The 15,971-nt window shown below is 36.3% G+C and overlaps 1 protein-coding gene across 5 annotated transcripts in view; it reads right to left on the reverse strand.

Moving 5' to 3' along the window:
* Positions 1-15,971, reverse strand: part of LOC149822115 (uncharacterized protein At4g17910-like) — a 96,947-nt gene that overhangs the window by 24,225 nt on the left and 56,751 nt on the right. For all 5 annotated transcript variants that reach the window (XM_089980832.1, XM_089980831.1, XM_089980834.1 and 2 more), the window contains 3 exons: positions 5,965-6,097; positions 5,820-5,871; positions 5,588-5,632 (listed from right to left, as the gene is read on the reverse strand). In XM_089980832.1, the coding sequence (XP_089836958.1) occupies positions 5,588-5,632; positions 5,820-5,871; positions 5,965-6,097 (230 nt within the window). The remainder of the gene's footprint in view (positions 1-5,587; positions 5,633-5,819; positions 5,872-5,964; positions 6,098-15,971) is intronic.

Raw genomic sequence — 15,971 nt, forward strand, 5'->3', positions numbered from 1 at the left:
GCATAATATTTGCATTTTATTAATCATTATTTATGCATGATCCGTGTTAAAATCGCTCTAAAAACCCATTTTTATTGTTAGTTCTGAGAAATTGCATTGAATTGAATTTTATCAGAAAATCGTATTTTTCAAAGCTTTCCCTGCGTATATATATTCTTTTTAGTGTTTCTATTATAGTTAGAATGTTTTAATCATAGTTTAGTTTGCTTAGGTTTTTATTAGCTAATTTTTAATCAGTAGGAAGTTTGTTTGTTTGTTTTTAGACAATAAAACATGTTTTACTACAATGGGTCTTTTGAAAAATATTGAAAATTGTGGACTTGTTTTGAAATTTTTTCTTTTACCCTAATTTAATATTATAAGTAGTCTTCTACAGCAAAACAAAAGGGGCGTCTCTCTCTCTCACGTTGGATTGTACGCCTCCCTCCCTCTCTCTCTCTCTCTCTCTCTCTCTCTCTCTCTCTCTCTCTCTTCCCCTTCTCACTACCAGCCGGCTCTTTTTCTTCTTCTTCTTCTTCTTCTTCTTCTTCTTCTTCTTCTTCTTCTTCTTCTTCTTCTTCTTCTTCTTTTCCTTCTCTCTTCCTTCTCGTCGGCTTCTTCTTCTTCGTCTTCTTTCAGCACAATGGAGTAGCATGATGATCTGATACGGGAGAGACCCCGCTTTTCTCAACCAGTCCAGCCGAACTATTTGGGAAGCGTTGGATGTGCGAAGAGATCATCTTTTGTGCCCTCAAGTGAGCCCTCAGAGGACCCTGAATCAAACCATATCAAAGTGTTTAACCTGGAAGGGACAAAAAGGGACCACCAAGCCTTAAGCACTGAAGACTCCTGTTTTTCTCTTTAGACTAGGCTTTTATTTTATTTTATTCAATTCATTGGGTTGTAATAAAACCATTTATTTATTTTGTTTAAGCCCTCAGTGTAGGGCCGTACTCTCGTAGTTAATTATTTAATTAATTCTTTTTATTTTGGCAATAAAGAGTAGTTAGATTGTGTGTTTGAATACGAAGTATTTTCCGTTCCCTGAGATCGACCCGGACTCCACCACTTGTGCGAGCCGGTTTTTATATTTTTTGGTGTCTGGCTTTCACTAGATTTTCATTAAAAATATTGTTTTAAAAAGGGTTTTCATAAAACTCACACCACTAACCGATACGCTTTTTACAACCTTGGTCAATACTATACTCTTGAGAGTAACCCTTATCTATTAACCTAGCCTTATATCTTTGTAAAGATTTATCTCCTTCAGTCTTAACTTTTAAAACCCATCTACAACCTATAGTCTTTTTCTTCGTAGGTCGTGATTGAATCTCTCAAGTTTTAGCCTTTTATAATGCTTGTAGTTCTAAGTTCATGGCATCTACCCATTTGGGAAGGTCTTTGGCCTCATTGTAGGACGATGGTTCATGGAAGGAATGGATGGATATAAGGCAAGCTCTATATTCTGGTACAAAGGACTCGTAATAGACAAACCTATTGGGAGGCCAAGTAATACGATCTGATCTCATAAAACTAGGTTCCTCTAGAGTTTGATTTTGAGTGTATCTATTAAGTGCATATGGTCGTTCTTCGAGTATAATGTTAAATATCATGAATCAGCACATCATTATTCAAGGAATCACTCATGTTATCAACATGCAAAATCTCATCACTAATATGCTCAATTTCTCATTCACAATCAACATTTTAATTATCATTTTTAGGCAACAAATCAAATAAGAAGGAATATTCGGTATCATCCTTAGGCTTATCCATATTAAAACCATTTTCATTTTTACGAAAAGTCACATTCCTTAAAACATATAGCTTGTCATTTTTTATATCATAGCATCTATACCCTTTTTTTATTTTCTGCATATCCAAGAAACACACATTCTATGGCCATAGGAGAGAGAGTATATTTTCTTTTAAGTAGAACAAAACAATTAGTTTTATAAAGTTTTTTCAGTTGGAAAAACATTTTGTAAAAAACATGAGGGAATCCTATTTATAAGGTATAACATGGTAAGCACACTTTCGGCCCAAAAATTCTTTGAAACGCTTTCAGAAATGAATAAAGTTTTTGTGGTTTCAATGATATGTCGATGTTTTCTTTTGGCCAAACCATTTTGTTGTAGAGTTTTTGGACAAAATCTTTGATGGGTAATTCTATTTTCTTTCAAATAATTTTTGAAGTCATTGGACAAATATTCCGATCAAAAAATAATAATGTTGATTTCAAATTGATTTTTCACAAGCTTATGAAATTCTTTGAAACAAGAAAACACTTTGGATTTAAACCTAAGAAAGCATATCCAAGTATATAGAGTATAGTCATCAATAAATACAACATAATAAGAAAAGTATCCTTTTGATATAATGAAACATAGTTGTCATGTTTTTTCAAATCTTTTTGTCTCTTTTATTTCTTTTTTTCTTTTTCTTCTTCCTCCCGCCCCAAAAGCTCCTTTTTTTATTTTCTTCTTTTCTTCTTTTGTTTTTCTTTTTACCTTATTTTTTTCTTCTTCCTCCTCCTTTCACCCCTCCGCTTAGTTGTCAAAGGTAGAGATAGGCGCCGCATAGGCGGCCTAACCGAGGTAGTCTCTCAGTCTGATGCACAATTACACACATATATATGTTTTCTATGTAATTGTATATTATTATATATATTAACATATCATAAACATATATTATAAATTTACAATATTATGTGTTTATATTATATATATATACATACATATTTGTGTAATTAATTTATATATAATCTATATGCATATGAGCTATCTATTTGACTATTTTTATGTAATATAATTTCTTTACAGTGTTTTACAACATGTTAGTATTTGTCTATTGCTTATTGTTGATTGATTTTATGTTGTACACATGTTTGTTATTAATTTTAGTAGTTTATTTCCATATTTTGTATGTTTTTTTTAATTTTTTTTATTTGGGGTACCGCGTAGGCCTCGCCTAGTCTCTTTAGGGAATCACCACCTAGGCTCCGCCTAGTGCCTTTGACAACTAAGGCCACCATACATCCGAATGCACTAGATCAAAGGGTTTTTGGGAAACAAAGGTTCTAGAACTACAAAGAATTAATTTCACTTTTCCAAGTATACAATCATTACAAACAATTTTTTTTAATACAAAAATCTTTCAAAAATGAAAAAAGAGACAATTTAGATACATTTGGATCGCCTAATCTTTTGTCATAAATCAATATCTTTTTTTTACAAAATTACAAAGACTCCTTGAGAATCTATATAACATGGACTCTTCTAACGGGGCAACGCACCCGCACCCATGCGGGTGGGACACTTGGATGCAATTTCCTTTATGTTAGGTGAAGTCTACCACACCGAGGTCCATTTCTGTCCAAAAGTAAATTCTGTTAACCTTAACCAAGTTCAGTTTTATCTAATATTATATATACATAAATGTACACACACATACATCTCTCTCTCTCTCTCTCTCTCTCTCTCTCTCTCTATATATATATATATATATATAACCTCCCCGCACCCCCACACCCAACTTTTTTTAAAGTGTCGTATCGCTGCATCCGCACCCGCACAAAGTTGAGAATGTGAAGAAATTCAAGTAGTTGACATCTCCCCTAGTATGGTATCCCCTAATCAGCTTCCCTAAGTGGTGATCCTGCACTCAACATTTTCTAGATGAGAAGGAGACCTCATACCCATGATCGGAAATATGAAAAACAGAAAATAAGTTTAGATTAAGTTTAAGTATAACTCTAACTTTTGGAACTTGAAATTCTTTTGAAACATTTTTAAAAGTGCCAATGTTTTAATTTCTAAAATAGTACCAATCGTAGTTGAAACAAAAGAGTTATAGGGGTTGTTAGTGCATTTGAATAAAAGACTCAATAAAGGTAATGTGAAATGAAGCACTGGAATCAAGTATCCAAGAGCATATACCTGTGGGAGAAGTGACACTGCAAAATAGATGTTGTAGATGACTTAAAAAATTGTTAAACAACCTCCACAATTTGGTTGATGGACGTCTTTAAGATCTTTTTTGCTTGTCTCATTTCACTTCGAAGATGAAACTTCAATGGTAGCCACCTTTTTCTTAAGCTTGGGACATTCCAATTTGGTATGCCCTGGTTCATTGCAAAAATGACAATTCTCTCTCCACCATTGTTGTTTCTTCCAAAGTGAGGAGGTTTATATGTTCTAATATTGTTACAAAGTCTCGACACAGCAAGAGTTTCCCTTCCTTTGGTCATACCAAGTCGAGTTTTCGCTTGGTACACCTCGGCTAGAGCTTCATCAAGAGTAAGAAGAGTAGTCTTATGCAATATTAAGGACCTAACTTGCTCAAATTCTGGTCTTAAACTAAAAAAGAAAGTGGATAGATGTTCTTTCTCTAATTTTTTTTGCCTCATTTCAATGACCGAACATTTCCTCTTAGGTTCGAGTAAAGCCAACTCCCATAAGGGAAAGAGTATCCCATAATAATCCCTCACACTCTTGTCACCTTGTCTGGTGGTTCAAATCTTGTCTTAGAGAAAATATTGTTGTGTTAAATCTTTTTAAATGGGCGTACCTTTGAAAAACACCCAAGCATCACACACCTTCTTGAATTTGACTATATGTGCAACGATCTTGAGCTCCATGCTATTTAAAAACCAAGACAATATTTGGGCATTTTTGGCTTCCCAATCCTTTATCTTGGTTTGATAATCTTGAAGAGCTTTATCTTGTTCATTATCATCAAGAGCTTTAATTTGATCACTATCTTTCTTTGTAAGAATGAGTTGTGGTTTTCTAATGGTACCACTCACATACCCCAAAAGTTTTCTCTTTAAGATGATTCTCAACGGCAGCAGCCCACATGAAGTAATTTGAGTCATCAAGCTTGAATGAGATCGGGTTCCTTTTCGGCCATATTTGAGATGAAAGTCTAATCTCCACTTGAAGATCTCTTGTTTCTCTTTTTGCAACCACGAGCCTCGAACAAGTACAATAAGATCACAAGAGCCTATGGCTCTGATACCATAAATGAAACAAGAAAGAATACAATAACAAGGCCACTAAAGGCAATTAAAAGACAAAACATTGTGCACAAGCACTAACCCAATAAAGGACAATACAAAGCCACTTGAGGGAAAATACAAGAATCCAAAACATACTCACAATAGCCACTAATGAGCAAGCACAAAATATAAAAAATATAAATTGTATTCACTTCAAATGCTTAAGCATAAGAGAAATGTAGGGAGTATAAAAGATAGAGGAGAAAGAGGCTAGCACAACTAGCCATTGGGCTAGTCCAACGGCTACAAAAAAGTTAAAACTGCCCCTAATGGGCAGGGCCTATTACAATAAAAAGAAATAGAAATAAAATAAAAAATTACATAAAACTCCTAGATTACAAACTATATAAAAAACATATATATAAATATACTACTACATATATACATATGTAATGTGTGTGTATATATATATACACACAAACATAAGATGTATTTTAACAAGAACACCATGAATTAAGTCACTAAATGCATACACAAAGGATCGCCTTAAAAGTCAAAGAATGCATTATAATCTATATACACCAATATCACTTACAGATAGGCCATTACCTGCAAGTTCTGTGCCAATACAAGAGTTACATATGCCAGATTGCACTGCAAATGAGTCAATAACAATAAGTGTATGAAACAATAATATCATGTTCAATCCAGTGCATGGAAGAAAAAGAAAAAACTAAAGTTTGACCAAATAGGAGCAAAAGATGAGGGAGTTGGAGATGACATGGCCTCAGAAAAAAAACTGAAATAAACTAGGCAACCAACATAGAATGTGAATTAATACCATCCGACGAGAAACATTTTCCAAGTACTTGTCCAGAAGTACGGTCAACAACCTAAACACCACAAAGATAACAAATGATCAAAAATATGCCACAAACACCATGGAGTTCATCCCAAGACAACCATAAAATGTGGGATATACGTACCAAAACAATATAGAAAGAAACCAAACTTTAGTTCGCACGGTTTGAACAGTGCTCGTATCTGTCTTACTAGAGTTTTCTCCAAAGAAAAGATAGTATCCTAAATTCACACCAATAAGGTACATACCCCAATAACCTAGGAGAGAAAAAAAATAATCTTAGCATATTGTGTGTATGGGTGATTTTGGGCAATCAAAGTATATTATATACATTAAATTATAGTAAGCAGCATATCACCAAGTGCTTAAAAACTCTAGTGCATTGGTACAGGTGTTGAGAAGATATGTGAACTTTGAAAAAACAGCTCTTATGTTGAGATAAATTCTGGAAACACGAGCGCAAAATCCCAGTGCACCTTACAAGGCATCGATATATATATATATATATAAAGAAGGTTTTCCAGAAACTAGAGATTACAAGCTCTCTAATAAATTATGAATCATGTCAGTCCAACTGTCAGAATGAAGAGGCTCTAAAAACAGTTGAAGCATTAGTCAATATAGAAAAGTCATACAGAACCACCAATCTTTGACAATCTTATAGAATGACTGAAAAGACACCCCAAATGAAACTTTACCTTCAGTTCTCAATATAATATGCACACAATTATCTTCAGAAAATAACTTATCGATGCAAAGGTATGCATGATTCCCAGAGAAACTTTAGCTGCACAGAAAATTTGTAACGTCCCTATCACCTTACGTATTTGTATGAGTTAAGAAATCTCCCCTCCAATACTATCATGAGGTAGCAATAAGACCAATTGAAATCCCAAAGTCCCAACCCAATGGTAATGATTACTTCTAAGGGTGTAACCGGGTCAGGTCTTATCAGACCCGACTCTAACTCAGGTTTAAAAGTAAGACCCAAACCCAACCCCATCTCATTCGGGTTCAGGTTCGGGCAGACCTAGAAGCTATGGACCCATATGGGTTAACGGGTTCAGGTATGCATCAGATCGGGTATAATCAATTGGGTCCTTAATAGACCCGTCGGGTTCGGATCAGGGTATGGCTGAAAAAAGTAGACTCATATGGGTTAACAGGTTCGGGTATTGACAACTATGGTACATGCATCATATGATCAACATGACTCATAAAAACTAAAAGGGTGCAACAATATAGATTCTTTCATGGTGGATGACCTCTCTTGCAATAGAGAGAGGTTCTGTTTAGATGCAAACCAGAGACATGCAACTTTCAAGCTGTTACAATGGTCATTCCCTGGTTTCTTCCTCTCATGTCTCAACTCTCAAAAACTGCAACCAGGAAAGAAATTAGAGAGACAATGAGATAGAAGCCAAGAGAAGACAAGACAATGGATTTTTGAGAGTTTTGGGAAACAATGAAATGATAATTATCCTCATGGGGATTATCAATCAACCATGCAACCGGTTTCCTTCTCTAAGGAAACTTTCTAAATTCCAAGTTTAACAAAAAAACTTACCTAACCAGGGTCTGGACTGGCTGACTCGCTAACTCGGCCGAGTGAACCGGTTCAGGTATATAGTCAGGCCGGGTACAGGCCAGTTCGTGTTCAAGTGTATAATGGGTTCGGGTACATATTCGGTTTTAAAATATGGAGAACTATTTGAGTTCAGGTACATAATTGGGTTGGGCCCATTTGGGTTCGGATCTTCATTTACAATACCCAAGACCTGATACGTTTTCACTACGGGCCTAAATTTTGGACCCGACCCAAACCCACGGTTCCACCAATATCGGTTTGGGTTGGGTATAAATGGTTCAGGCAGTGGAAGAGAGCCATGTTGAGATTGTGGACCATCGAAATAAGATCTTAAGGAATAAGGTGATTCCGCTTGTCAAAGTGATCACGTATACCCGACCCAGTTACACCCCTGATTACTTCATTTCTCTAGCTTCCAAAACTAGTCTGAACCATGACAAAGATCAACTGCCTTCTAAGAATATCCACTTCTTGAAAAGTAAACACTACAAGATTCTCACTCCATGTGCGAGAATAAAACTTAGGTACTTATAGCCTGTCGAATCTGAGAACCAATGAATAAAAACCCACTTTAAAATAAGAAGAGGTAACTTAGAGAATTGTCAATGGAATTTGAAAAGTCTAAACCACAAATAGATTTTATTTTGAAGTTATTCAAAAATAATCTTCTGGAGCAAGCTTAATTTCTTATAAATACTTAAATTTTTTGCTTTCTTTGATATGGGGCTACTTGATATTTAAATGTACAAATGTACCACTAGCTATAGTTCTTCATCTCACGTTTATCTAGTTTCAGTAAGTATCACATTAAGCTTGGATAAATCCAGGCCCAGTACAATTTTTTCCCAGTAAGGTGTAAATAGTATTTAAATACAAACTAATTATGGAAATTTTATGAACCTTTATCCCACTGCAAACTAGGCACTTGAGCTAAAAGATCAGCTTCTTGATCACATAAGATACATATCGCTTTAAGTCAATGAACAAATTCATTTTGCATGTTGTTATGGTACTTGCGTGAGGGAAGGTCATGTATTGAACCATATAAAAAATTAACCAGTTGGCTAAATGAAATCACCTACTCATATAAAAAATTAAAAGGAATAAGGAAACCAACTATTGGGCCTGTCTACAATGTGATTCTTCTTTCAAGTTATGGTACTTGTGTGAGGGAAGGTCATGTATTGAACCATATAAAAGATTAACCAGTTGGCTAAATGAAATCACCCACTCATATAAAAAATTGAAAGGAATAAGGAAACCAACTATTGGGCCTGTCTACAGTGTGATTCATCTTTCAAGAAATAAGACTAGTTTCACAATTGGTCTACAAAATTTTCAAACATGACCCAATTGCTTTAAAAGTTGTTTCTTTTATCCTTTTACCCTGTTTGGATCACTTTATAAACTGCTCGTTGTCATTTATGCTTATTTTAAATAACACATTTTGGTGTGTGAATCATTTACTTTTAGTTTTTTTAACATTTTATAAATTTCACCCTTTTTTCAAAAAATAGGCGGAGACCTACTTATTTCTTTTGTAAGTGCTTATTTTCTTTCATTCCACCCCCATCAACCTCATCACCATTACTACCACCATCACCATCACCATCATCACCGTTGCAACCATTATTACCACCACCATCATTACCATCATCATCATTGCAACCACCACCATCACTATCACCACCATTGCCACCACCACCCTTACCACTAGCACCATCACCAACGTCATCACCACTATTACCATTGCCACTACCATCATCACTATTACCACCACCATCACCATTGCCACCACCACCCTAACCACTGCCACCATCACTATGTCATTACCACCAATATCATCCACCATTACCACCACTGCCATCTACCACTAGGAATGCACAACGAACCGAGCCAGCTCGGGCTCGACTCGATTAATATCGGCTCGAAGCTCGTCCATGCTTTAAATGAGCCGAGCTTGAACACAGTTCTAAGGCTCGGACGAGTAAACGAGCCGAGCTTGATCAACCTACCGAGCTTTATCAACGAACAAACGAACCGAGCTTGATCAGCCTACCGAGCTTGATAAAGCTTGGTAGGCTGGATAAGGCTCGGATACAAGTATATAGATAATATATTTGCAATTTTGTTCAGCAAGTTATTGTTAGTGTAATGGGTAGGCTGTTGGGGTTTTTATCAAAAGGCTCATAGTTTGAATCCTGTTTTTCACTTTTTTTTGCTGTTAATATAGAGTACTTTTAGTATATATACATTATTTTTGGTGTCAATGACTAAAATACGCTTTGGCTTAGTGGTGGGTCACTTGGGAAAACTGAGAGAGGTTTGGGTTCAAAACCCACCTTCAACAATATTTTTAAAAAATGATTTTTTTTTAATGCCTTGAAGCTCGGCTTGGCTAGGCTCGAGCTCGAAACCAAGTTGAGTCCGGACAAAGCCATTCAAGCTTGGCTCCGAGCTCGAGCCAAGCTTGGACAGATATATTTTGCACCAAGCCGAGTTTGAACAACCCAGGCTCAGATCGAACTCAGCTTGTGTGCATCGCTATCTACCACAGCCATCTGTCATTACCGTACTAACTAATCTACTTTTCTCATTCATCAAAATTTAAATAGTTGGTGGTCCAAACATTCACTTGATTAAAAATAAGAGCAAGTATCTACCTTATAAAATGTGCTTTTAATTTATTTTTGTAAGCAATAAACAAAAACAGATCCAAACAGGGCCCTATAGTGTAAAATATGTTGTCCCTCTGGATTATCAAGAACAAGCGTATTGATTCACTAGTTTTAAAATTGTTTCATTGTTCTAAGTTCTTACTCAGCATGGATTGACTCGTGACTCGGCTGAGTCATGACAACTTTCTATTTCTATAAAAATAATGTATATAATATGTTTATATATTGTATAACCAATTGTTACATATAATAATATATTATAATATATGTATTATGTATACAAAGTATATATATTATATTATTAATTATGCAAATATATCATTTATATATAATATACATAATATGCACACACACACACACATATATATATATATATATATACAAAATACATTACATATGTATGACTCAGTTGAGTCGTTCTATGACTCGACCATGGCTTGGCTGACTCGTCCATGACTCGGCCATGGCTCAGCTGACTCATCCATGACTCGGACATGACTCAGTTGACTTGGCTGACTCAGCCATAACTCAGTTGATGGCTGAGTCAGTTGACTCGTCCATGACTCTGCTAACTCGACTAACTTAGTTGACTAGGCCATGAGTCAGTTGACTCGACTAATTCATCTGACTCGACGATGACTCCATTGGTTTGACTTAGTGTTGTATCATACTGTATTGTACGATACGTATTGTTACGATTGAGGTTTTTGATAGAATACACACTCGTATCACGATACAAGTGTGCATCGTACCCGTACCGGGTGTATCGTATGATACACTCCCGTATCGACCTGTATCGTATGATACGGTATCGGTGCACTTTAAAAAGGACCGAAACTTACTTTTTAACTTTTGGGTTTTAAATACCTTTTGAGAGCCGACTCCCTCATTTGTGCATAGGCCATTAGAGGAGAACCCACGCACCCTAGAAGTCGTGAGAGCGATTTGGGGGCTGATCCGTGCGCTAGGGAGAGGGCTTTTGCGATTTTCTAAAGAGTGTATTTCCACCATTTTTTCACTCAAGGAAGTGGGTTAAGGTGAAAAATCTCTATGATTTGCATCTTATTGAGTTTTTTGGGGGGGAAGATGACATCAAAGGATCCGGCATGACAATGGGTCACTCAAGTATTGAGTGGAAACCTATTAAAAATCAAGTGCAACTATTGCTAAAATATTTTTTCAGGTGATATCTCTTGGTTGAAGCATCATTTAGTTGGGACATGTCTTAATGTTGTCGCATGCATGTCAAGAAAATTGTCGGATGGCGTGAAATGACAATACTAGCAATTATTTGATGATCTGAGAGGAAAAAGACAAAATTAAAATGGGGTATGCGAAGCCCTGACAGGATAAGTATGACGAAGATGAGCTCCCTACTTCTGATAATACAACCCTTAGCATAAGATTAGAAGTAGGATGTTCTGCAGCGAAGAGGAAAGGTGTGGTCAGTGCCAGTAGTAGTGTCACTGCAGGCACAAAAAAAGGAGAAAGAGGAGGAGGGAGTTTATCAAGAGGAGGTAGAGCTAGAATCTCTATTAGGAGCTTTTTCTGGGGCGTAACTCGACATTTGTACTGCTATGACTTCTCAACATTTAGTCAAACAGGCGAATATCGCAGTTGGGAGATGGTTCTATGATGCATGCATTCCTTTTAATGCGGCAAATTCCTTTTATTTTTCGACCATGGTAGATGTCACAACCAGTATTGGGACTGGATATAAAATGCTTTCATATTATGCTTTGAGAGAAAAAGTTTTAGATACTAATGTGAAAGAAGTGAATGCATATTGTGATGAGATGAGGTAATCATGGAGAGAAACTCGGTGTAGCATCATTGCATATGGGTGGATAGACAGAAAGAAAAGGACCCTAATAAATTTGTTTGTCCATTATGTCAAAAGGACTATGTTTTTAAAGTCAATTGATATGTCTAATATGCCCAAGACAACAGATGTATTGCTTAGAGTTTTTTATCAGGTTGTGGAAGATGTTCAACCTCAAAATATTGTGCAATTTATTATTGATAATGCAGCAAGTTATAGGGAAGCAGGTAAAAAATTGGCAGAAAATTTTGAGTCATTCTTTTGTACCCCGTGTGTTGCCCATTGCATAGACCTCATGCTTGAAGACATTGGCAGAACGAATGAGATAAAGCAGAAAGTTGAATGCTGTCAAGAAATTACTAAATATTTACAATCATGCATATGTTTTGAGCCTAATGAGAAAGTACACTGGTGGTATTGAGTTAATTCGTAGTACAGTTACTAGATTTGCTACGAATTTTTTGACAGTGCAAATTCTAATAAAGAATAGAGTTACACTAAAAAGGTATTTTTAACTGATGAGTGAAATGCATATCCCTATGCACAAAAAAGAAAGCTTATAGAAATTGTAGATATTGTATTTCATGCATGAAGTTGTTGAAAATAACTATACCTTTGGTGAAGATGCTTCGATTGGTTGACAGTGAAAACAGACCAGTTATGTGTTATCTCTATGAGGCCATGAATAAGGCAAAAGAGGCCATTAGAGATAATTTGAAGGGAGAAAAAAAAATTTGCATACCTATATAGAACATCATTGAACATAGGTGAACTAGGAAACTTCACCAACCTCTTCATGCTGCAGCATATTATTTAAATCTTGCATTTAGATACTCCTCTACGTTTAAAATGGACATGAAAATCAAGAAGGGACTTTTGTATTGCATCGAAATGTTGAACCCGAGTATAGCATTCAAGATCAAATTCATAAGGAAATAAAAACTTATGATAATTCATTATATAATATGGGAAGACTTGCAGCAATGTGAAACTGTGTCACGAAGTGTCCAGGTAATTTATTTTGTCTATTTTAATTTTAATTTCATATTGCTATTTAGTTATCATGTGTTGTATGATTGTATTTGTTATTGTTTTATTGATTTCTCATTTTCTTGTTTCTTTTTCAGACATGTGGTGGGCTAGGTTTGAAAATGATGTTCCAAATTTGAGAACTTTAGTCATTTGCATTCTTAGTCAAACGTGTAGTGCAAGTAGATGTGAAAGAAACTGAATTATCTTTGAGCAAATTCATACAAAAAGAATAAATAGATTGAAACACAAAAAGCTCAATTACCTCATCTACGTTCGATACAACTTACGACTGAGGCAGATGTATATAAAATTATAAAGTTTATGTGTCATTTTCATGTGTTTATTTAAAAAAATTTATATCATTCAAAGTCCAACTAATTTTAATTTTTTTCATTTCATCTTTTTAATCAAATTGAAAAGTTATCAATAGGAGGCACAAAGAGCAATTTGATCCCATCAGTTTGGAATATTTTGATTAATTGGATGCATGGATTGAAGAAGCAAAAACTTTTTTGAATGAAAATGACATTCAGTGAATCAACGTGAAAGGAGCACAGCAGGTAGATGATGAAGACCTCACGTATCTTGGAGATGATGTGGATGTCGAAGAAGGAGGAGGAGAAGAAGAAGATAATGATGATGAAAATGATTATGATTATTAAGGTTTTATATAATATGTTTTAAAAAAACTTGGTTATTTAACATTTAATTTTTTATAAACTTGGTTATTTTGTTTTTGTTTATTTAATATGAAACTATGAGTCTTCTGGCATGTTCTTAATTGCAAGATATTTAATATTTTGCATTGTTCTTGTGAGATATGCATGAAATATTATCTATGATTCTATATTAGTTGATGTTTTGATGCAGTGAGAAAAAAACGAAGGTATTCACGAAAAGGTTGCCGACGTGATTACTTCTTAATCAGCGAATGAACCGACGTTGTCACGCTACAGATTGACGTTGGAAAGGTCCTTTCAACGCACGACTGTGCAATACTCGGTATCCAATGGCACGTGGCACGTAGAAGAGGAAAGGCTCGGATCAATGGATCCGAGCAACAACGTATTAACAGGCTAATGACGTGCTAACTGACAGTGATAATAATAAAGAAAACAATAGCTAATAGGAAATAAACAGAATGCTGGAATAAATAAAATGCCAATAGCCTGCTGTAGGCCGAGACAAACAATGGGGAGAAAGGCTGCAAAATAACTGACGTGAAACAGCAAAGAAACAATAATAAAGAAAGGAAATAAGGACAAAAACAATAATAAACTGACAGGAAAGTAATAAAGAAAACCAAAAGGAATGACAAAGTCTGCTCAAAAGAAAGAAAAACTGCAGGGAACCCCAAAAAGAAAAGAGCTACGTTAATTCCAATCTTCATCGTCCGTGCTGCACACAACCCTAAGATGGGTATTTAACGTGTGCAGCTGGATCCGGGTCTCGGGTCCGGGTCTGGCCCTGGACCCGAGTTGACTCTTGTTTGCCGCTGGATCTGTGGGACGTTTGTGCTCTGCATCATTCTCCCCTGGTTGGGAAAAAGTCGGCTCTGACGACTTATTGTCACCACGGTATGCGTATAGACCAAACACATTGAAGATAGGCGAAATGTGCCAATCCTGCATATCTGATGTGAACTCGAGGATGAGTTCAAGAACAGCACATGGAATGCTGAAGTTCAGGTGAGGAAGTATAGTCCCACCACTATGCCTTGCAATGCTGGTCACAAGCCCAATCAGATGTCCTTTAGAATTCAAAACACCGCCACCACTTCCACCCGGATGCTCTGCAGCTGCTGTTTCAAGCATTACAGCTATACATTTTCCCTCTATATCAGCACTCATAGTTTCAGAAGCCTTAAGAGGACCCTGGGTCTTAACAACTCTTGAGACCACACCAGAACTAACAGATGGACAAAGGTTTGATTGAGGTCCCAAAAGACCATGTCCTATCACAAATGCTTTAGACCCAGGTTGTGGACAAACAACGCCTGGATTGACGAGGCAAATACTATTTGGAACAGGATCTATTTGCAGCAAGGCAATATCCAATGGGCCTCTCGAAATATATACTGCTCTTGCATCATGCCATATCTTTTGGTTGATACGATCCAACCTAACACGTATTCTTCCATAACCCTGGTAAATAGGATCTTGCACAGATGCCATTACATCATCCCCAGAGTTAGGGACTTTGACAGACACAGGCAGCAAATTTTGTTTGTTCATGATGCCATCACTTGTTGGGCCCCCATGACTCTTCAATAGCAAAGGAGGTTTTTCTTCATGACCAGCTTGATATAAATGATTGACTGGTGGATAGAAATACACATATGCCTTTTGGTCAGGGACCTCAGTAGGGAACTCTATAATCTCTGGTGTGCTTAGGCATGCTTTGTATTCCAAACTAGGACGGAAGGATGACCACATTGTAGAAAAGTCAACAGCTTTGGAACAATTTTCATCTAAAGTCACTTTGCCTATTGATAATGGCAGGGTGGAAGAGGCACCCTCTATGCATAAGTACCTGCCCTTTGCAATAACAGTTCTAATGTCTGTGAATGGGATATCCAAAAAACTGAGAGAGCCCTGAATAATATCCAGCAGGCCAAAATATGATCTTCCTGCCTGTAACTGCAAGCCAGATAGGTATTCTCTCCATTTTTCTGCACCAAATCATAAGATTTGATGCCAAAAATCCATAATGGACTTGTGAACTCTGCATCCAATGCATAAACTGCTTGCATCTCATTGCTGGATTCTATCTCTTTTGTTCCAGTAAGGATGGGAAATGTCCATTGTTTATTTGAAGTCGGTCCACTAGCTTGAGGCACTGCTCTAAACCTCCACGGCTCTAAAAGGTGAGCATTTGTAAGTATCAGACCCTCAGAGTTGAGAACAATACCAGAAGCCCAAGTTCTAACTCCAACCATCACAAGCACGACAGACGCCACGGCCTTCTGGAGTTGAAATAAAGGGGAATTGGCTGCAACAAAAACATCTGGG

This window comes from Nuphar pumila, chromosome 11 (assembly GCF_984573655.1).
Source record: "Nuphar pumila chromosome 11, dmNupPumi1.hap1.1, whole genome shotgun sequence".
Taxonomy (NCBI): domain Eukaryota; kingdom Viridiplantae; phylum Streptophyta; class Magnoliopsida; order Nymphaeales; family Nymphaeaceae; genus Nuphar; species Nuphar pumila.